We start from the raw sequence: 24,246 nt of genomic DNA on the forward strand, positions 1-24,246 counted from the left end.
GATGATCTCTTTTGTTTTACTAACATTTAGAGAGAGATTGTTATTCTGGCACCATAGGGTTAGCTCTTCAATTTCCCTCCTATAGGCCCTCTCATCATCGTTGGATATTAGTCCTATAACCGTGGTGTCATCTGCAAATTTGAGAATAGAATTATTGCCACACCTGGCAACACAGTCATAGGTGAACAGACTATACAACAAGGGACTGAGGCAACAGCCCTGGGGCGCTCCAGTCCTGGTCAATATCTTAGATGAATGCTTGTTCCCTATTCGTACAGATTGTGGCCTGCCTGTCAAAAAGTCAAACAGCCAGTTGCAGATACTACTGCCCAGACCAAGACCCCTGAGTTTCAACACAAGCTTAGATGGTACAATCGTGTTAAAGGCAGAGCTATAATCTATGAAGAGTAGTCTGACATAAGAGTTCTTATTCTCCAGATGTTTCAAGGCAATGTGTAGTGCGAGAGAAATAGATACATATTCATATCTGGATGAAAGCGGTGGGGCACTCAATGATGGTACTTTGACGAACGTTTAATCCATTTAGGCCTAGAATTATTTAAAGGAGTAAGTAGTTCACCCCCAAAATGACTTGTTTTCTATTGGTTACTCATGCCATGGAGAGTTCAATAATATTTTTTTTGTATTTGTCGCATTCCAAAGACAAAAAAAAAGGTAATATAGTAAATTTACCCCCATTGATTCCAGATGGGGACCCGAATGCATTTGGGTCCCCATCCGGAATCAATGGGGGTAAATGTATTGTAATCGAATCTTTGTCTTAGGAATGCATCAAAAACCAACAAGTCATTCTGGGGGTGAACTACTCCTTTAATGCTTTAACTATTGAAAAATTCTAGGGGTCCTTGACATGAAAGAGTTTGAGAACCACTGTCGTAGAAACGTTTTTTTTTTTTAGAACACACTTATAGAATCGGGTCAAAATTCAAATGTTCACGATAAAAAAAAAAATAGCAGATATGCTATTTTTTAATAGTTAAAGCATAAAATAATAATACGCAATAATGCGGTCTAAATGGTTTAATGCACTTCCGAACTGGATATTTTTAGCCTCTCCACCTCTCAACAACAATTTAACTGAATGTAATCATGCTTCTGGCTGTCACGTCGCTGACCGGACCCTCCCAGGGGTGTCGTCGTTGACAAGGCGGTCGGTAGGGTCCAGTCAAGTGTACATTGCGTGCGCGCTCGCCTCGTGCTCAACAAGACCTTTCTGTAGGAAAGAGGCTATAAGGCAAATTTAAACTTGGTTTATTTTTCGTTCAAGTGTCTTTTTTTTCTCTGGAAAAAACATGACGTGTTATATGCTGTCCAGTGGTGGAAAAAGTACTCACATTTGTTACTTGGGTAAAAGGATCAATATTGCAATGTAGAAATACTCTGTTAGGGTGCCCACACACCAAAATACCTAGAGTGGAATCCGCCAATGCATTTCAGTGAGAATGGAGCGTTTTTTGCCAGTAGAGGATTTCTGCAAAAAAACGCTCCATTCTCATTGAAATACATTGGCGGATTCCACTCTAGGTATTTTGGTGTGAGGGCACCCTTACAAGTAAAAGTCCGGAATTCTTAATCTACTTGAGTAAAAGTACGAAAGTATTGGCATCAAAATGTACCAAAAGTAAAAGTACAGTACAAAAAGTTTGAAAATAGCCGATCTACAAGCTCACAACGTGTCGCGATACGAGGCGTTGTGAGCTTGTAGATCGGCTATGTTAAAATAGCCAAGGTGTAATATAGGGCTAAAGTGGTTTATGTATGTTTTATAATATTATAATGTAATATCTGCAAAGTAACTAAAGTTTTCAAAAAGATTTAGTGGAGCAATATTTGGATCCGAGATGTAGTGGAGTAGAAGTAAAAGTATTGGAAATTGGAAATACTCATGTAAAGTACAGATACCTCAAGTACTGTACTTAAGTACAGTACTTGAGTAAATGTACTTGGTTAATGGTTACTTTACACCACTGATACTGTCTTTGTGTCAAAGTGCCCTTGGGCAAGGCACTGAACCCCTAACTGCTCCTGATGACTCACTCAGTGTGAATGGGAATTGGGGAAATACATTGTAGAGCACTGGAGAGAAGGTGCGATACGTATGCGGTCCATTTAGCATCCCTGCCTCCGTCTTGTGTAGTTTTAACATTGCCTTACAACGTTGTTAAGTAGTGAACAGCAGTCACAGCATTGGGAGGACACAGCAAGGACACACACACACACACACACACACACACACACACACACACACACACACACACACACACACACACACTCCTCCCTTCCTTCTCTGTCTGTCAGTCTGTCTGTCTGTCTGTCTCTCTAACTTATACTGTAATCGTATGACGTTGTCGCTTCGCTTGCCGAAAAGAACAGGTCCTGCAAGCTGAATGTTCAGCTTGCAGGAGCTTTTTGTCAAGTGACAAGCTCACGCGATGGAGCATAAAATGAAGTTTTAACTCTTGACGTGTTTCTCTCTCTGTCACTGTCTCTGTGTGTGTGTCTGTCTGTCTCTAGGGCTGTCACAATTATTACATAATTGTCTAATCGCGATTATTTGACATAATAAGCCCTATTCATGCCCCACCCACTCAGCAACTTCCTGGTGCTGACGTCATGCTTTGAAGGGGAAACCCTACTATTAAGCCCATTGAGTTAACAGAGAAATCGCAAATTTAATGCAATTTCCGAATAGTAAAGTATAAAATACGGCTAGCATGATCAAGAACACAAGATAGTAAACGGCACAAAAAAGGCTAAAGGGTAAAAGGCTTTAAGTCCAGCGATTTCTGTGTTAAATCTATGGGCTTTTAGCAGGGTTTATCCTTCAAAGCTGACATCAGCACCAGGAAACCAGGAAGTTGCTGAGAAATTTGCTGAGTGGGCGGGGCGTGAATAGGGTCCATCACGATTATTTTTCATAATCGTCATAATCGTTTCCATGTTGAAACATTTTAATATCTTTTTTTTTTAAGGTAAAAAGTAGTGGAAATAGCAGATCTACAAGCTCACAACGCGTTGTGAGCTTGTATATAGGGTCCTTGGGAAACACCATGTCGCAGAAGAGCGACACAAACAAACAACACATAAACAGAGACTGAACGTGATTCTGAGACAGTTTGTTATAAGTTTAGTTTGAACAAATCTTCGTTTTAAGTTCTGCCGGAGGTTGTCTTTGCACAACAGTCTGTAAAGAGCTACAGCTGAGCTGGCACGTTGTGAAAACGGGAGGAATTTACACACGGAGTTCAGACGGTTTGTTTTGTGGGCTAACGCTAATACAATGGACGTTACGCGGCAGGGGAAAGTGTTAACTCGGAGGACGATATGGACCAGAACGTCATCATTTATTCGCATTTATCGTTTCCATTTGCTGCTAATGCGCATTTAGTCTTTTCGATAAAGCCTCAAAATCCACCTCCTCCAAGCGCATAAATGTTTTTGCGAAAAATGAAAGTTTATTCGAATTTTGAAGTGTTTCCATTAAAAGATTTACGCGCAAAAGCCTTAATGCGCATTAAAAGGCTTTATGGAAACGCACCCAGCGTGTCTGTCTTTCTCCTCTCTCTCTCTCTCTCTCTCTCTGTGTCTCTATCTCTCTCTCTCTCTCTCTGTGTCTCTATCTCTCTCTCTCTCTGTGTCTCTATCTCTCTCTCTCTCAGTACAACAATGCAGTCCCTCCTCCTCTAGGCAGGGTGTTGAGATTCAGAGCACGTGGAGGGTTGGGGGGGGGGGGGGGGGGGGCGTGCCCCCCATAAAAGTCTCTAAGTCACGATAATGTATATCTGCCGTTTCGCTCTCGATTGCCACTTCTTCGGAGTGTGAAGCTTAACCCATTTAGGCCTAGAATTATTGAATGCTTTAACCAGTGAAAAATAGCAGATATACAAGCTCACAGCGCGGCACCGAGTGCCGCGCTGCGAGCTTGTAGATCTGCTATTTTTGAAAAAGTCGTGAAAATGTGTGCAAATCTTTGAATATATGTATTTTCAAAGCGAACGTTTGTAACAAAGATTTTGCTTCTGGGTGGTCCCTGGAACTAAATATTTTGAGATGGGGGTCCATGGCCACATAAATATCATTTTGGGGGTCCTTCACAGGAAAAGGAAACACTGACATAGTAGTCTCTCAAGAACAGACGGAGTGAAAAGGACCTTTTCTTTGACGATGGCTGGCCAGATTGCTGACATAGAAACATAGGTTTTTAAAAAAAAACCTTCAAAAGATTCAAAAGACACTTATAGAATCGGGTCAAAATATATTCTAATTTTCACGATTTTTCAAAAATAGCAGATCTACAAGCTCGCAGCGCGGCACTCGGTGCCGCGCTGTGAGCTTGTATATCTGCTATTTTTCAATAGTTAAAGCATAAAATAATGATACACAATATAGTGTACCCCTTCTGAATGGGTTAAAGGCACATCTCTGCGGGTGTGGACGGTAAAAAAAGAAGTCCTGCGTCCTATTCTCCTCGCTGTCATGGTGAAAGAAGGGGGGGGGGGATGCCGAGTCATCTTCTTCTACTTCAGCTCAGGCTAGCTGAGTCATGGTTTCTAGTAGTGGCGTACTGCAGTGGAACCTGACCCCCCCCATACACACACACACACACCCCGCTCTGTAGCTGTGGCTCACCCGGGTCAGTGGGTCTCACTAGGGATGGGACGATGCGCGATATTATTGTTTATCGTGATAAAAAACACTCACGATAATCGTATCGTGGAGATTTCATTTATCGTGATGTCGTCCTCCGTCATGCACTGGAATCAATTCACCTTTTATTTGCCGAGCTGCATATCCGGTACCACTTGTCTTAAACCCTCTGTAATTGGTAAAAGGTATAATATATTATACTATACGTACTTGATAAAGTCTTGTTTTCACTCTCTATCAAATGCCTTTGCCAAAAAAATATCCGATCTACAAGCTCACAACACGTCGCAACGCTTTGTTGGCAAATGTTCCGCCCCAGGATAATGGATTTAGATTATCCCGATAATATCGTAAATCGTCTCAACATTGATTATCCTGGGGTGGAACATTTGCCCCAAAAAATAGACGATCTACAAGCTCACAGCACGTGGAGTTGCGACGCGTTGTGAGCTTGTAGATCGGATATTCTTTGGCAAAGAGACGTGGTAGAGAGTGAAAAAAGACTGCATCCAGTATTATATTCATCAGTATTCCAGATCCGTTTTACCAATTACAGAGGGTTTAAGTGGTACCACATATGCAGCTTTGCAAATAAAAGGTGAATCGATCCCAGTGCATGACGGAGGATCATTTCACAATAAATGTAAATCTCCACAATACGATTATTGCCTTTTGAGTAGCCTAAAATAGGGCTTAATAAGTGTTTTATACGGTTCCTCATTTAGCTGGGGACCCCCTCAAGGAACCCCCCTGACCTGTAAGTCATCATAGCAAAACACCTCTGTCATGTGGTTGCTGTTTACAGATTACAGTTTAGGCATTTAGCAGACGCTTTTAATCCAAAGTGACTTACAATAAGCAGATCATACATCACTATAATAAGCAAGATAATATGTCAGAACATCAACAACAATATAACAAATGCATAGGAATATCAATGTAGAAAAAACAAAAAAAACAATAACATAGGTAGACCACGCACCTAATCAGTAAAAAAAAAAAAACGTTTCTAAAAACCTAAAAAATGCTAACTAGCTTCATGTAGTGCTATGGGTTTAGGTGGAGTCTGAAGAGGTGAGTCTTCAGTCCACGGCAGAAGCTAGGGAGTGAGTCTGTAGTTCTAAGTGCGACAGGGAGTTTATTCCACAGTTTGGGGGCCAGGAGGGCAAATTGTCTAGGATGAGTGGATTTTTGTCCTGGGGTTTTTAGCGAGGGTTCTGTCAGCATCCCTGTGTTGGCTGATCTGAGTGAACGGGTGGGGTTGTAGGGGTTGATCAGGTTTTGGAGGTATGGAGGGGCCGTACCTTTGGCTGCTTTGAAGGTCAGCATTAGTATTTTTTATTCAGTGCGGGCTGCAACCGGGAGCCAGTGGAGGGAGTGGAGAAGGGGGGGAGACATGATTGTAAAGGATTCATGTTAGGGTCGGAGATTAGGGTTGAAAATGCCAATACATATCTTTATTTGCGTTATTTTCTTTTTGAAAATGTGCTTAAACTGTGTGTGTGTGTGTGTGTGTGTGTGTGTGTGTGCGTGTGCGTGTGCGTGTGCGCGTGTGCGTGCGTGTGTAGGCGCAGCGTTCCTGGCCATCACCACCATCTATGCTGAGTCAGGCTCAGGCTTCGTGGTTCCCAGCGCTGCAGCCAAGGCCGGAGTGGAGACACTCTGCACGTCAGTGTTCACTCAAAGGACCTCCCTGACACGCACGCACGCACACACACACACACACACACGCACGCACGCACGCACACACACACACAGTATTGGACGTTGTGCAGAATGTGCACTGATGTGGTACGGAGCAGAGCATACGAACGGAGCCGAGTGGCAGGGCATTCACGAATAGTGATTTTTAGTATTCGAATTATTTGACCTCAAAGTATTCGAATAGTCGAATATTCGACAGGACTGGCCAAACTGTCAAATATTAAGTAAGCAAGAGGCGAACATGGTGAAAATAGCCGATCTACATGCTCACAACGCCTCGCGTTGCAAGGCGTTGTGAGCATGTAGATCTGCTATATTCACAATATTTATCTGCGTAACCGAGTCACATTAAATGACCTACAAGTGCTTGTCAGGGTGGGGGTCCCCAGTTCAAATATGTTTGTTTTGGGGGTCACGGCCTGAAAAAGTTTGAGAAGCCCTGGTATAGAGCATTAACAAATATGACTTCATATCTAGCCAAGTTTTATAAACTATATATCTTTTAAAGAGAAACAAAACGGCGTCGAATAGTGACTTTGATATTCGATTATTCGAATATTTGGTAAATGCCCTACCGAGTGGGGAGCGGAGCGCGACCATTCTTATCTGAGCGCAGAGTGGGTTTATAAAAAAGTTAGAGCGAATTTGCAGCTCCAAGCCGTCTGCGCATGCCCGGGTGGTCGCAAGGCCGGTTTCAAGTGCAGTGAAAAATTAGCTTATAGAGTGGCTATTTTTCACAACTTTTTGTGCGACAACTGTCATACAACAAAGTATAAAGTAGGGAAATTATTTATAGTCAAATAAATAAATAGATGAACCATGGAGATACAAAGTTTCTGCCCTACAGTAACGATAGAAGGCGCTGGGCTGCCTTCGTGGTTATGTCTAATAATAGGACCTTGGAGAGTAAACACTGCAGACACTAAACAGGCAGTTGAGAAATCATAATTTATATACGCTTAAGTATTAACCCATTTAGAACGGGTACACATTATTGTGTATCATTATTTTATGCTTTAACTAGTGAAATATAGCAGATACACAAGCTCACAGCGCGGCACCGAGTGCCGCGCTGCAAGCTTGTATATCTGCTATTTTTGAAAAATCGTGAAAATTCGAATTTTGACCCGATTCTATAAGTGTCTTTTGAATCCTTCTAAGATTTTTTGAAAAACCCTATGTTTCTGAGTCAGCAATCTGGCTATAGCCATCGTCAACGAAAAGGTCCTTTTCACTTAACTGGAGCTCAGTTAGTCTGTTCTTGAGACACTACTATGTCAGTGGTTCTCAAACCTTTTCATGTGAAGGACCCCCAAAATTATATGTATTTGGCCACGGACCCCCATCTCAAAATATTTACTTCCAGGGACCACCCAGAAGCAAAATTTGAGTTACAAACGTTCGCTCTAAAATTACATGTATTCAAAGATTTGCACACATTTTCACGACTTTTTCAAAAATAGCAGATCTACAAGCTCGCAGAGCGGCACTCGGTGCGTTCAGAGAGGATCTGTGGTCCATGGGAGCGTTCAGAGAGGATCTCTGGTCTATGGGAGCGTTCAGAGAGGATCTGTGGTCTATGGGAGCGTTCAGAGAGGATCTGTGGTCTATGGGAGCGTTCAGAGAGGATCTGTGGTCTATGGGAGCGTTCAGAGAGGATCTCTGGTCTATGGGAGCGTTCAGAGAGGATTTGTGGTCTATGGGAGCGTTCAGAGAGGATCTGTGGTCTATGGGAGCGTTCAGAGAGGATCTCTGGTCTATGGGAGCGTTCAGAGAGGATCTCTGGTCTATGGGAGCGTTCAGAGAGGATCTCTGGTCTATGGGAGCGTTCAGAGAGGATCTCTGGTCTATGGGAGCGTTCAGAGAGGATCTCTGGTCTATGGGAGCGTTCAGAGAGGATCTGTGGTCTATGGGAGCGTTCAGAGAGGATCTGTGGTCTATGGGAGCGTTCAGAGAGGATCTGTGGTCTATGGGAGCGTTCAGAGAGGATCTCTGGTCTATGGGAGCGTTCAGAGAGGATCTCTGGTCTATGGGAGCGTTCAGAGAGGATCTCTGGTGGGGTTGGACATTTAGAACAGATCGCTGTCTGGGTGTTAATGAATATTTAACCAGCGGTCATTAGCATAAGGCCGGGCCAGGAACATTTAATTAACATGGTTGAATTTGTCTCTCTTCCCCTCGCTCTCTCTCCCTCAGGCGTACGCAGGAGTGCACACACACACACGCACGCACGCACGCACACACACACACACACACACACACACACACACACACACACACACACACACACACACACACACACACACACACACACACACACACACACACACACAGTAGGCTGCGTCTTTGTATTACTATTACCAGGAGGACGTCACAGTTTTAGACTTTACCTTTTGTGCGCTATTTATAACCTTCACAACAATACACACACACACGCATGTGCGAGCATACACACACACACACACACACACACACACACACACATGCATAAATCAATGCCTGTTTCTACAGCCTTTCGCTGGACTCCCTATCCCCATCTCTTTCCTTTTCTACAGTTTGGTCTGTTCAACCTGTGGGTCGGGCCTCCTTCCACACAGTGCAAATAGCCAATCTACAAGCTCACAACTCGCTGGGGAGCAACGAATATATCTGTCCATGTACACCTAGTAGTTCTGAACCTTTTCAGGCCGTGACAACTCCGAATTGTAGGAGTTGAGGCATTACAGTTTGTTTGACTCCACGGATAAATACTGTGAAAATAGCTGGTCTACAGGCTCACAACGCCTCTCTCTGACATCGACAATTTGGCAGTGTCTGAATTCAACGCCCGACGTGTGCCAATCAGATGTCGCCTATTAGTACGCAGTGGCTACAACTGTTTATTTAGAAGTATTTGAAAAACGTTCATACGCAAAGAAAAATGTCACACCCAAATGCGACGTGTGTGTGTGTGTGTGTGTGTGTGTGTGTGTGTGTGTGTGTGTGTGTGTGTGTGTGTGTGTGTGTGTGTGTGTGTGTGTGTGTGTGTGTGTGTGTGTGTGTGTGTGTGTGTGTGTGTGTGTGTGGTATATTTGAAATGGTTTCGCACACGCCCATTTAGCTGGAGAAAAAAAACACGGTGCTTCTACCGCTGGCATGAAGATTAGATCTATTCATCCGTTCAGACTCGCTCTGTCCCTCCCAGCCATATATTTTGTCATAATGCGACGGGCCCTCCCCCTCCCCCCCACCCCCTCAACAAAACAGAGTCAGTCACCTGCGACCTGTCACCCCCCCCCCCCCCCCCCCCCCCCCCCCTCTCTCTCTCTCACTTGCTCATCCCACCAGTTGGACTCGTCCCAAAATGTGCTGCCTGGATTAGCGTTCGTCTGAGGAGAGAGAGAGAGACGACAGGGCTATTTATAAGAGTCATTCTTCATTAGCGCTGGAGGGGAGAGAAAGCAAAATGGAGGCAGGGGTGTCGCACCAAATTCGGGGCCCTGGGTACAAGGATTCACCGCGGGCCCCCCCCCCCCATGAATGGTCTTGCTATATATCTGCTATTTTTTTTAAATCGTGACAATTTGTGCCAGTCTTTGAATATTTCAAATTCTTCTAAGATTTTTTTTTTTAAACCTATGTTTCTATGTCAGTGATGCTGCGAAATGTTCGCTTAAAAAATACATATATTCAAAGATTTGCACACATTTTCACGACTTTTCAAACATAGCAGATCTACAAGCTTGCAGCGGGGCACTCGCTTGTATATCTGGTATTTTTCAATAGCTAAAGTATAAAATAGTTAAGGCCCCTCCACCTTGGGCCCTAGTAACTCAGCCCCCCCCCCCCCCCCCTTGTGACACCCCTGAATGGAGGCATGCATGGAAATAAGCTCTCTCTCTCACACGACACATTATGCGCCATCCGTTTGTACAATGACTGCGTCCGTTCTCTATAAACGTTGGCTTCTTATCCGTAACTTATACGCACGGCGGTATCGCTTGCCGAAATTGTTGTTAGCTTGAAGATAGGTACTTCTTCATTAAGCGAAAAGTTTAACTTGAACCTGACGCCACATTAATTGAAAATAGACGATAGATCAAAGGATGACATTAGGACTTTACATTATTACGTTACATTTTAGGATTATGTTATATGACTTTAATGGTTAACTATATCGGTGACAGTGGTGAACCAATTGCATTGGGATCACTTTCAGAGTGATTTGATGAATGATAAAAATGGTGACAGCCCAATCAAAATCTACGAGAAGAGACCCAACTTCTCTCCAAAATGGCCGCTGTGCATATTATAGCCTATTTACAGGGTGTCACCATGTCAACACATCACTCCCGTTCACCGTGTTTACAGACAGTTAGTGTGGATGCTGTAACGTCATTATGGTTATAGTTATCATCATATTTTGAAAATATCTACAAGCTCACAATGCGTTGCATCACAAGCTTGTAGCTTGGCTGGATTTTCAAACGGCTGGAATATACAGTATATATCGATGCTAAACTTTGCACACACACTCCTTGGCTTCCAAACCACAACCTCCACCCCTGATTTCTCACATGCCCCTCTTCTAGCACCACCATCATGCCGATTTTTGCAAAACACATTTTTGGACACTGCTCCTACAGATTTTGGCCTAAAATCACGCAAAGCGGTACACAGTATGTCTAGAGTCATGTCATCAGAATGGATCTGTCCCATTTAGCGCCACCATCAGGCCGATTTTTGAAAACACCTTTTTGGACACTGCTCCTACAGATTTGGGCCGGAAATCACGCAAAGCGGTACACAGTATCTCTAAAGTCATGTCATCAACATGGATCTGTCCCATTTCCCATATTCCCTCCTGATTGGCTACGATTGCCTTCTAAAGTTTGTGTATGCGACGTGACGGTCGATTATGTCCCGATTAGGGAGTCTTACTGGTGTGGGGGTTAAATAGTGAAAATCCCTTTTTAACTGTTTACTATATCGTCGTTGTCGAGCGGAAACCTCGTATCTCCAAGTTTCAAATTTGTATGTTCTTTTGCAAAGCAAAGCCCTGCTTCACCATACAAGGCGGTCGCACAAAAGTAGTGAAAACAGCAGATCTACAAGCACACAACGGCGTTGTGTGCTTGTAGATCGGCTGTTTTCACTAGTTTAAATCATTTTTAAAATGCTAAATGCAAAACAAACGGTTTTGGACATACAGGGTTTTCACCCGACAACGACGATATATGAACTTCATTTTTTTTAGATTATTCTGACATGAAATGAATGATCCTAACATACCTTGAACATGATGTCTGTCCATCAGGTCCCTGGCAGCGGAGTGGGGGCGATACGGCCTGAGGTTCAACATCATCCAACCTGGGCCAATCAGGACTAAGGTGGGACATGGGGAGCCAATCGGAATGAGGCAGACTCACTCAAATATCAATTCAAATGAAAGTTACTGTCATTTTTGTTAACCACTTGAACCCAAGCATACCCATTCGGGGGGGGGGGGACATTCGCCTAAAATAGACAATCTACAAGCTCACAATGCATTGCATCGCAGCGCATTGTGAGCTTGTGGATCGCCTATTTTTTGACAAAAAAGTTTTTGTAGATAGAAAAAGAACGGTGCAAGCCATTTCACTAAGAACAGAGGGTTCAAGTTCTAAATGTTCTCAACCCATTTAGACCTAGCCGGGTTCCTGGCCGGTTTCCCGGACTGACAGGCATAGCAACGTACTGTACTGGTGTTCCATGTCTAAATGGGTTATGTGTTAACAAATGTCATCAATAAATGGTAAAATACAAGGTCGTTTTCCCCCTCTTTGTTGTTGTTTTGGGCGTGCAGGGGGCCTTCAGCCGCCTGGACCCCACAGGGATGTTTGAGAAGGCCATGCTCGGTCGGATCCCAGTGGGCAGACTGGGAACGCCCGGGGAGATCGCCAACCTGGCCGCGTTCCTCTGCAGCGACTACGCTAGCTGGGTGTCTGGAGCCGTGAGTACACAGAGCCCCCCCCCCCTGAGGCGTCTTACTAGTATTAATCATTGATATGTAGTGTTCAGTAACAGGGGCCTCGCTGCATCTCAAGCTCTTTTAACTCATTCTGTGCCAGATGCCAAAATGGCTCCAAGGTAGCTGTGCCGAGATTTTGTATGTTTTTCTTTACTATGCAATGAAAAAAAAAAGATTTTTTTTTTATTTATTTTTTCCCCACAGAAACAGACACAGTTGTTGTGATTCAGTGGCAAAAAGAATTTTGGCAATCGGACAAATGGTTCCAGAGATAGAGCTGTTTGAATGAAAAAAAGTGTCCATCCACTAGAATGGACACACATGAACACACATTTTCTCAATCAGCTAAACGAGGGAGCGAACACACAAACAGAGAAAAGCATCTCTCTGATCTCAGGTCATTTTGACATCTTTAGAAAAAAAAAAAAAAAAAGATTTTTCTTTTTTTTTTTTTATATATGTAAAAAACACAAAAACCGTCATAAGCCGTCATTGGCACACAGGGCTATTGGAAAAAAAACCGTCATAAGCAGTCATTGGCACAGAATGAGTTAATAAACATAAATACATTTTCAAGTGCGTTGCCAATTTCATCCAATCTGGAGAGAGCACTCATTCATCAGCTTCAGTGTTCCAGTTCCAAATGTGTTCTCTCACTTCTCTGTGTCATCACTTACAATTTCACTTGTTTATTCTGTGTGAGTTCTCTCTCCTAATTGGTATCCCGACTTGAGCATTTATTTTCCGTTTATTAACGAGCTGGAGAGAAAGGGAGACTCCTGTTACTGAACACTCTATAGCAGGGGTCTTCAACGTTTTCAGGCCAAGGTACCCCTTAGCTAAGAGGGAGATAAAGCAGGGACCCCTACTACATATTGTATAAAATGTTGTTGCAGATTTTCGTCGACTTGATTGACAGCACTGTCATCAGTTGGATTTGTGTTAATGTGTTTTTCAGACATGTAACCGCTTAAATCATTGATCGTTTACTTAGTAAATTTGACCTTTCACTATTTACCTCTACACCAAAGTTATTTGCCAAAAATAGCCGATCTACAAGCTCTCAACGCCTCGCAGCACGAGGCGTTGAGAGCTTGTAGATCTGCTCTTTTTTGGCTAGAGTTCTCCTCAGAATAGGGATGCGAGGGTTCAAGTTGTTCATTTAAAAGAGGGTTAGGGTTATGATCCTATCACAAAGATTTGGCGGCCCCCGCCATAAGAATATAGAGGGTTTTTTGAGCCGAGCATTCTCGTATTCCTTCAGAATGCACATCGCCATTGACGGTACAATGCAAGCATTCGGTAGTCTGTCGTCTTATAGTGGCCATAATTCCAAATAATGGGAACTTTGCATGCAGCTCTGGCGGAGCGGCATGCTGAGTTCGACCCAATGACAAAAACAAAGAAAGAAAAAAAGAAACGGGCCCCCAGAACCATAAAGCAGGGTTCCCACAGTCATGAAATTCCTGGAAATATTTTGAAATTAGAAAAATATTTTTCCAGTACTGGAAAAGTTTTGGAATTGATCAAGGGTCCTGGAAGGTCCTGGAAAAATAGCTATGCATTGTCTTTGGTTATTGATTTTGTTAATACCTCTGAAATGACAAATTCAACACTGGCCAAACTGTCAAATATTAGAGGCAGAAATTGTGCAGATCTACATGCTCACAACGCCAACGTGTCCTCCTCAACTCTTAGTACTCGTCAGGGTGCCCAGGTCCCCAGTTCAAATATGATTATTTTGGGGGTCATGTCCTGAAAAGGCACTTCCTGTCTTTGGGCATTGTGCATAGGAGTATTATAAGCAACTCATTATTGAGCTGAATTATTGTTATATAATCCTGGAAATCGGGTTAAATAGTCTGGAAAAGTTTTGGAAACGTTTTGGAAATGAATTGGTAAAGATGTGTGGGAACCCTGATAAAGCCACCGTTGATTCTAAATGTGGGCTTTACTTTTGCTATGTTTCCGGTTCATTGTAATCTTGGTGTGTGCAGGTGATCAGGATGGACGGAGGGGAGTACGTCTCCATGGCAGGGGAGTTCAATGAGCTCAGGAGGGTGAGTCTGTGTTTTATTTATTATGGAATTCATTGTGAATAGGCTACAGCATGTTTCCCCAATAGGCGGCCCGCGGGCCATTTGCGGCCCGTGGGGGGCTACTGTCTGGCCCCCACCAACCCCAGTAATAATGGTGGTATAAGAGGAGCAACAACACTAGTTTATCGTCGTTGTCGGGTAGAAACCTTGTATCTCGAAATGTGTACGTTCTTTCGCAAAGTAAAGCCCTGCTTCATCATACAAGGCCGTCTCACAAAAGTAGTGAACACAGCAGATCTACAAGCACACAGCGCCTCGTGGTGCGAGGCGTTTTGTGCTTGTAGATAGGCTGTTTTCACTAGTTTAAATCATTTTTAAAGTGATAAATGCAAAACGAACGGTTTTGGACATACAAGATTTTCACCCGACAACGACGATATCTGAACTGTCGCTGGAGTAGCGGGAACGCCACCGTCACCCCCTGCAATGTTGTGGCCCTCGGCTTGGTACCCTAGACATAATTCGGCCCTTGGGGAAAACTAATTGGGGAACCCTGGGCTACAGTATATGCACAGCAGCCATATTGGAGAGAAGTTGGGTCTCTTCTCAATTCCTTCAAAGGTGTTACCAGTGATACTAGTGAAGGATCCCGTCCATTTCATGAAGCACAGTAGTTCTCAAACCTTTTATTTTAAGGACCCCCGTAACTTTGAGAGTTATCCAACATGCACAATTTGTACAGCCAACATGCACAATATTAGCACCAGGAATAGAGCCTTCATTAGTATTATTGGTAACACCTGTTAAGGAAGTGAGAAGAGTCCCTTCTCCAAAATGGCTGGCTGTTGTGCATACTTTCCAAAAAAAACATGGCCTGCTCAAATTTATAATGGTATTATGAGTCACCTGACAAAATAACAGCTGTTTTTAATGAATCTATCATGGTTAAAATGGAGTTTGAAGTTACAATGGGGGTGTATGGGGAAAGGTCCTGGAGGAGGAGGGCCTGGTAACATTTACATCAAATATCTAAATACTGAATGAAGCAAATTAAAAACTGTTCAGGGTGTTCCCAAAAGCTTGATTAGACGATAAAATGACCGAAAGTTATTTTGAAAGTGGAATATCCCTTTAAGAAAGCAAAAAAAAATGGATATTTGCCTGTCGTGACCCATAACAACAGGCCCTAATCAATGTCAGTCCATCAAGCACAGAGTTATTGCTGTGTAAGCATACAGTGTGACTGAAATTGGTATCACATTCCACCGAAAAGCTATCAACTTTCTTTAATGATACAAATTTACCGTAACATAAAAGAAATAATACCCCCAGTCTATAGTCCAGGAAATGAAACAAAAGACAAGTAAAATCTCCACGCTGGTTTGTACCGTGGAGCTGAAAACCAGTGTGCAGATTTAGTTTTACTGAAAGGTTTACGGTATTGTTTTTCCCCTGTTTGCTTTTATGCATTATTCTGTGCTTTTTTCTTTGGATCATTTATATAGCTTTCATTTACAGTTCACATTGGACTGTTATCATAGTCAGTCAGTCAATCAATCAATCAATCAAACAATCAATTCACCCTTTGTTAAGCCCCTCTTCACACCCATTGGTTGCTGTGTCTTGGTGGGACAACAGTCCTTTCTCTCCATCCACTTTCATTGAAATTCAGTTGCTTCTTATTGTTATTTTGTGTATTCAATTCTCATTTTAAACTTGGTTTCAGTCAAAAGTAGCCTCTCGGGTGCAGAATAGTGACTGGGCATGTTTTTAAATGTTTTTATTTCTCCAAAAAATGATGTTTTAGCAAATTCAACATAGAAAAGGCGGAACAAGGCAGAAAGAGCCTGCTCTTTGGTCAGTCAGGGACCAATCAGAAGGCTGACAAAGGGCGAATTAAAATAGTTATCCCAATGTTGGACTGCAAACATAGATGAAAATAGTGGCAACATGTCTGAAGATGAAAATGAAATATTGTATGAACTATTGTTTAGAACTGTGTGTGTGTGTGTGTGTGTGTGTGTGTGTGTGTGTGTGTGTGTGTGTGTGTGTGTGTGTGTGTGTGTGTGTGTGTGTGTGTGTGTGTGTGTGTGTGTGTGTGTGTGTGTGTGTGTGTGTGTGTGTGTGTGTGTGTGTGTGTGTGTGTCTCTTCCAGGTCACTAAGGAACAGTGGGCTATGATGGAGGCCATGATCCGAAACACAAAGGGCTCCTAAAGGAAACGACAGAAACACATACACATTGTTTCAGGCCTTATAGCCGTTTCACTGGCCAGAACCACACACACACACACACACACACACATAGTGGAAAGAGATGTTTATACTTGCTACACTGTGGTACAAGCCTGGGGGGTTGCTTGTAAGATTAGCACAAACAATGTTGTCTCCCCTGTCTTCGTCTAGACGGGCCTTTTAGTCAACCTTTCCACGTTGACACTTTCCTCAGTTCAATTAACCCCAGGTGAACCTAGCAGGGTCATTAGACCGTTCACATGTAAACATTTCAACGTGACGTGTCTCTTTCAATTATCCCCTGCGATTGCTTACCGTTGATTCTCCAAGAGCTATTTCCTCTTCTCGTTTTAGCCTTAAAGGAGTAGTTCACCCCCAAAATGACCTTTTTTCTATTGATTAGTCACATCATGGAGACTTGAGTTCAATAATATATATATATATATATATATATATTGTATGTGTCGCATTCCTAAGACAAAAAATGCATTATAGTAAATTTACCTCTATTGATTCCGGATGGGGACCCAAATACAAGGCCCCGAATGGGGACCCAAATTGTGTGAGAATCAATGGGGATACATTTACTTGACCCTTGACCCTAAATTTACCCCCCATTGATTCTGACCCAAATGCATTTGGGTCCCCATCCATGCTCATGCTTTTGTGTCCCCATCCAGAATGAATGTGGGTACATTTATTTATTGTTTGTCTTAGGAATGCGACAAATACAACAAAATATTATTGAACTCAAGTCTCCATGGTGTGACTAATCAATAGAAAAAAGTCATGTTGGGGTGAAATACTCCTTTAACACCGCAATCCTCAACTAATCGGGAATCGAACCCTACTAGCCTTACATGAAGTCACGTGACCGGGATGGTTTACCAGGCTAGACGTGTCAAGTGACGTCCAGGCAACCCCCGGGAAATACTGTAAGTGGTGACCCATAGCCTAGCGAACAGCACCATCCAGCGTCAAAAAAACTATAGCTCCGGAAACTCGGGTTTGGCGGGGTGAAAATTCGCCGATAGCTCGGGAAACTCGGGGGAGGCAGACAATGAGTTAACATACTGTACCATTCAGATGATGTTATTTTCTGGAATGCAGCTTTAAAATCACAACCCCTCCAGCACTGTTTTCAGTTGTTTGGTTTGTCACTGTGGTTTACCGTCTGGTCATATCTCAGGATACTGCCTCACTGCAGGCACGTGCCCTTTTAGCCGTCTGTAAAATGGTCTGCATTCATACTATGGTGAAAGAAACACAAATGCCCTCTTTCCATGCCATACCTGAAGGCAGCATTCAAGAGAATTGCCGTGTCCAAACTCTCCTGAACTTGAATGCAGCATCTCATGCTGAAATCAAGATATGTGTAGAAATCAAGCATCGAAAATAGCCGACCTCCAGAGCTTGGAGGTCTGCTATTTTTGATGTTTTCACCAAAAGGCCCTTTTACAAATTTCAGCCCCTGCCTCTCTAACATTCTCTGCACGTCCCTGCCTCACTGCATGGATTAAAACACCCCTGGGTGGGTGAACCGTTTGTCACCACTCCTTGTGCCTTGTGATGTCACAGGAGATGACTGAATTTAGAAATAGCTTGAATAGACCCAATCTTTTGTTTGTCTAAATGAGATTAACATGCATTGATATCGATGCTAGAAAGCTTAATGCTTAATTGATGCATCATTGCACGACACGTTGTGATCAGCTGTTTTCTGCAACTACTGTAGGTATAAACCCCTTGGTTATATGAGGCCACCTTGAACGCACTGCGCACACACACACACACACACACACACACACACACACACACACACACACACACACACACACACACACACACACAAACGTACTGTATGTGAATCTTTTCTTGGAGTTGTACAGAAATAAATTGGTATTCGTATAACGCTGCCTGTAAATCCGCAATATGGTTGAATGCCTGTAATATTTTGTCTTGGAACTGGATTGTGTGGTGCTGTGAACCCGGTTGTACAATAAATGATTGAAACATTTATTTGTAACAAGTCTTGTACTTCGTAATTGAAAATGGTAGCCACTGTTCTGTGGAGCCGTTTATGTATTTTATTTATTTCTTTAATAATCCTGCCAGGACGAATAGTACTGCTGGTTTTCTATCCTACCGGGACCTTTCTGTGTCAAAACTCATTCTCTACCTCACACACGTTTTCTCATTCTCACTCAATATATCTCTGCTGTCGGGGCGAAACCTCCTAACTCCAAAATGTTCATTTTCGGGAAATTGAGCTCAAGTGGAATTAGGAGGTTTTGACCGAAGGGCTTTTTACTACTTGTATTTGGTTCGATATTATTTAACCAACACACAGTCGTAAAGGGTGTTCAATAGCACACATTTATGAAAAAAAGAGAGTGCCAATCGGGTGGAGTTAGCTGGTTTAACTGGCAGAGCAAAACCAGCTAAAGGGTGTAGCTGTAAAGGGTGTTCAATAGCCCTGATTTATGTCAAAAAAACAAAAACCTCAAAAATGGACTTAAGAGGTTTTGGCCAGACAGTGACGATATCTTTGTTGTCGGGTGGAAACCTTGCATGTCCAAAACCTTCTTTTTTTATTGTTTCAAAAGTATTTAAAATCGTGAAAATAGCCGATCTACAAGCACACAACGCGAGGCGTTGTGTGCTTGCAGATCTGCTATTTTCACTACTTTTGTGCGACACTTGATGCATGATGAAGCAGGGCTTTCGTTTACAAAAAAAAAAAAAAACATACACATTTGAAACTTGGAGATACGAGGTTTTGGCCCGACAGTGACGATATCTGTCTCTTACACACACACACACACACACACACACACACAGATCAGATCAGATGGTACACTCATCCAGCAGCTGGCGGAGGCAGAGAGTCAATTAGAAGATAAGATCGGTGCTCTCCGTCACCGTGTTGGGAGGACTCCCCTCTCCCTCTATGCTTCCGTGTCCTCCTGCAAACTCCTCCTCAAGGTTCCTCGCCTCCTCTTTTATTCTCCACCACTCCTCTCTCGCCTCCCCTGTAGTCAAAGGGACGTGCTGGCCATTGGGAAAAGCGGGACAACTCCAGAACGGCCGGTTCATTCCCGGCCGGTTCAGGCCAGGCCATTAGGAAAAATATTAAAATTCGTTCCATTTTGGGGGCTTAGGCGGCCAACAAAGTAAATCGTCACTGTCGGGCAGAAACCTTGTATCACAAGTTTCAAATGTATAAATTTTTTCGCAAAGTAAAGCCCTGCTTCATCATACAATGCCGTTGAACAAAAGTAGTGAAAACAGCAGATCTACAAGCACACAACGCCTCGCGTCCGCGAGGCGTTGTGTGCTTGTAGATCGGCTGTTTTCACCAGTTTAAATCATTTTTAAAATGATAAATACAAAACAAACGGTTTTGGACATACAAGGTTTCCACCCGACAACGACGAAATATAAATCATGTACAGTAACTGGCCCACTGGCTTGTCACTTGTCATGATCTGAAATGGCAAATCTTTGAGTAGCAGCAGCAGCGCTATAGAGAGAGATCTCTCTCTATAGCGGGCAATGAGGGCCTCTCCAACTCTTTTTCCCGGGCTGAATCAGGGGCCCAGCATGTACCTGCAGTGTTATGTGGTAAAGTACTCCTCCTCCTCTCCTGAATGGTTAGGGAGCCCGCCTGGGGAACCAGAGCCCCTGGTTGTCCCTGGTTCGATTCCAGGCCAGGGTGTCGATGTGTGTCCCTGAGCAAGACTCTTAACCCCTAATTGCTCACACGCTCCTTGTGGGCAGCGAATCAACTGAGTTGGGCTGAAAATGCGTAATTTCCCTCGCAGGACGAAATAGCCTACAGTGGTTCACAGAAAATTGAGTCGCCTCAGGTATCTGTAGGTACCTCTGGCCACCCACCGGTCTCTCTGGAGATGGGAGTGTCTAAAAATAGGAGGCCGTCCTTTCAGCTTATCTTCTGCAATACAGTCAAGTGACACTAGATGGCATAGCAGAGCAATTAGTTTAACTATTTTGCTGGGGATTGAAATGAATTGAAATGAACCACAGAAGAGACTACTGTAGATAATAGAGAGTAATTATACTTTAAATGAAGTAAAAATACATTTTGGCATAGGACGTTTTCATTAAATGTTAATTAAATGTCTCATTTGTATTTGTAAGGGTCCATTTAAAACTGGCTATGGGACTAAAACGGATAATTATAAAGTTAACAGTTCACATGACAATGAGCTTATTACCAGATAACAGTTCCACTGTTTCAGAGAGAGCATGTTTCATTATGGAAAAGCTCTGCTGTTCGCTTGTCTGTCTTTGTTTCCTTGTTGGTTTGAAAACATGTGTCTACCCATGTTTTTCTTAGATTAGCCAACTAATTCTACTATTTCTTTGCATTTGATGTAATTGGTGTTGGTGTAATGATGTATTACCTAAGTTCTAAGAATTACTTGAGTTCAATTTTGAGGTATTTGTATTTTACTTTAGTATTGTGTATTTACCCTTCAACTATAAAATATATATTGTTTTTAATGAGACATGCTTTGTAACCCGAGTGGCCCCGTAATGGTCTTGTCCAGTTCCGTCCCGTTCTGATTCTTTTTTTGGTTTTTTTTAGACCTGTGACATTGTCCTGAAATCCGTTTATTTCCGAGGTTCAGAGAGACCCGAGCATTTAGCTTATGATTAGGCTATTAAAAGTCCATGCGTGCCTTTGCCTTTCATGTGGTGAGGTCTACTCAATCTAACATACTGCAGCTGTGTGAACTGATTGACAGGCACTGTCAGAAGTCAGAGCGGTGTAAACTTTATCATGTAATGTAGACTTTATTGTCCAATGCTGCTGGTTGGTTGCCTAGGAATCTATATCTATAATATTAACATTGAAACAAAAGCCAGGGAGAAAGGCCTAATAATATAGCCTAATAATCGAAATTTGCAAAGTATCTAACTGTTTTCAAAAGATTGTAGTGGAATAAAAATAGCCTACTCGAGTAAATGTACTCAGTACACCAATGAAGCCTGCGTGTGCCGTCAATTCAACACGGGCGGACAATAGAACTGGTTCAACATGTTTGGCACAGATACTTGTGTATTGGAAGCAATTAGCTTGTCTAGAGGGTCGCCTATATGGTCAGCTGCTCCCCCTCCAACCGTCCTACTGTATATGTTCCATGTTCTCCCTTATAGACTGTTTTTATTTAATTTTTTGACACTTGCTTTGGCAATGTAAACGTATGTTTTCTCACAAAATGTCATGATTACCGAAAAGTATTGAAAAACAGTGTGGTAAATAATAGTTTGACATTTTAACTTGACCTTTCACTCTGTAATTAGAAAGGGACCCTTTCACAAAAGCAAAAGCGATTGGTCATGTCAGAGGCTTGGTTCTCAAAAACCTCCTCGCTGTCACATCTTCTTCTGAGACGTTGACATTTACCAGAAGAGGAGGAATGGAGAAGGATTTCTACAGGCATTAGGCCTACATTTATGACCATGATGGCATTACATTATTATTATTAAACCACAATCAAATGTTTGTCCAGGTGTCTGGGACAACTAATAAATCTTTATGAACAACTTTATGAGGCTATTGGAAAAATGTTGCCTAATGCCTTGTTTCCAAATAAAGAACAATTTCAATTGAACATGTGAACAAAAGTTGTGTCTTTTTCGTTTCCTTATATTTAGCTTATTATTATTATGTCACGTTTATGTTGTTTTGGGACAGTGTGTGAACCAATTATTTTGTAATTGTTTGTGTCACAACGTTCTGTCATTTGATGACTTCTCCGCCTCTCGCTCTCTCTCTCTCTCTCTCTCTCTCTCTCTCTCTCTCTCTCTCTCTCTCTCTCTCTCTCTCTCTCTCTCTCTCTCTCCCAGCCCTAGAATATATATATACATACAGTATATAGTATCAAAATCAGCTTAACCACTTTAATCTAGCTTGTAGATCTTTTTCAAAAAGAAATCTAACAATGTTTAAATATTTTTGTTCATTCTAACAAATCTTGTATTTATCAGCACAAGAGGGTATAAGAAGTATATTTTGAAGCCAATACTTTCATACTTTTGCTCAAGTACATTTTGAATTATGTACTTTAACAGAGTATTGCTACATTACAGTATTGATACTTTTACGTTTTCCACCACTGGGTATGAGGGCAAATCTATTTACTGCAGTGATTCAATTCTGTCCTGGCCTTCGGGGAGGCTGGGACAATCCCTCCCCCGCGCATAAGTGAAACCGGTTTTACCAAGTATTTGCATTTACTGGTGTGACTACAAGCAAGTCTTGACGCTTTGTATTTTCACAAGTGGCACATGAAACATCTGGTAGAATATAAATAATTTTAGGAGCACAATGAAACGTTATCAAATAATGTTTTCTTTAATCAAGTGATAAGAGGAGGCTATACAAAAAATGTATACTAAGTTTTTATTAACTATGTTCTACAGTAGTGCTTCTCAAACTTCCAAATGTCAAGGTCTCTCTCCCCTTAACTCTGACTGTGTACAAATGACCACCCCCCTAAATGAACCCACAGAGTCTCTGGAAATTAGACATTTTCCCAGGAAACAAACTGGTGAAAACAGCTGATCTACAAGCTCACAAAACTGAACCAAAATAGGAGTATAGGCTACGGTTGACCTGAAAGTTCTCTTAAAGTTTATAAAGAAAAGTGTATGTGCTCAGAGACTAAAAGCAAACATGATATCTGTGGTGAGACATGAGCCTTTTAAAGTGAAATAGCCATTTAACAGTGTTGTTTGACACAGATAGACAGCATAGATAGACAGCATGTTGTGTTCTGAAGCAAATGAGTCAATGCAAAGAGAGAACCAGTCTGTATGAGGTGTGAAGAGGGGGAAGGGTAGTCTCCGGAGACACCTTAAGCTACTGTGGAATCATGTGGGGAAAAAAAGTTCAATAAGAAAAATACACTAATACAGGGGTCTTCAACGTTTTCAGATCAAGGACCCCTTAGTTGAGAGAGAGATGAAGCAGGGACCCCCACAACCTTTTGTACCTCAACCTCTGTGCTTACTGCTTAGTATGCTCTTTTTTCCCCTCCACACCTAAAGTATTTGCCGAAAATAGCCAATCTGCAAGCTCACAACACTTTGCAGTGTGAGGTGTTGTGAGCTTGTAGATCTGCTATTTTTGAAAAATTGTGAAAATGAGTGCAAGTCTTTGAATATCTTTGACCCGATCTTTGACCCGACTTCTAAATCCTTCCTCTAAAATCGAAATCATGCTGTTCTCAAACCTTTTCATGTGAAGGACCCCCAAAATTACAGGTATTTGGCCACGGACCCCCCATCTCAAAATATGTTGTTCCAGGGACCCCCCAGAAGCAAATATTTGAGTTACAAATGTTCGCTTTTAAGTAGATATATTCAAAGACTTGCAAAAAAAAATCATGATTTAAAAAAAATAGCAGATCTACATGTGAGCTTGTATATTTGCTATTTTTCAATAGTTAAAGCAGTCAATAATCCTAGGCCTAAATGGGTTAAACAAATAATTACAATTTGAGTGCAAAAATAACTTGAAAAGAAACTATTTACAAGCTCACAATGCAGGTAGAGATAACAAGTAACCAACAAGTAATAGA

The 24,246-nt window shown here is 42.3% G+C and overlaps 1 protein-coding gene across 1 annotated transcript in view; it reads left to right on the forward strand.

Annotated features, from left to right (window-relative positions):
* The window catches only part of decr1 (2,4-dienoyl CoA reductase 1, mitochondrial), a 28,692-nt gene extending 10,073 nt beyond the window's left edge, over positions 1–18,619 (forward strand). Inside the window, exons 6-10 of the mRNA XM_080747300.1 lie at positions 6,237–6,336; positions 11,669–11,741; positions 12,197–12,343; positions 14,359–14,421; positions 16,556–18,619. Of these exons, the coding sequence (XP_080603426.1) occupies positions 6,237–6,336; positions 11,669–11,741; positions 12,197–12,343; positions 14,359–14,421; positions 16,556–16,615 (443 nt within the window). The 3' untranslated portion in view covers positions 16,616–18,619. The remainder of the gene's footprint in view (positions 1–6,236; positions 6,337–11,668; positions 11,742–12,196; positions 12,344–14,358; positions 14,422–16,555) is intronic.
* Positions 18,620–24,246: the final 5,627 nt, after the last annotated feature.

The sequence above is a fragment of the Nannobrachium achirus genome (assembly GCF_963921795.1).
Source record: "Nannobrachium achirus genome assembly, chromosome: 2".
Taxonomy (NCBI): domain Eukaryota; kingdom Metazoa; phylum Chordata; class Actinopteri; order Myctophiformes; family Myctophidae; genus Nannobrachium; species Nannobrachium achirus.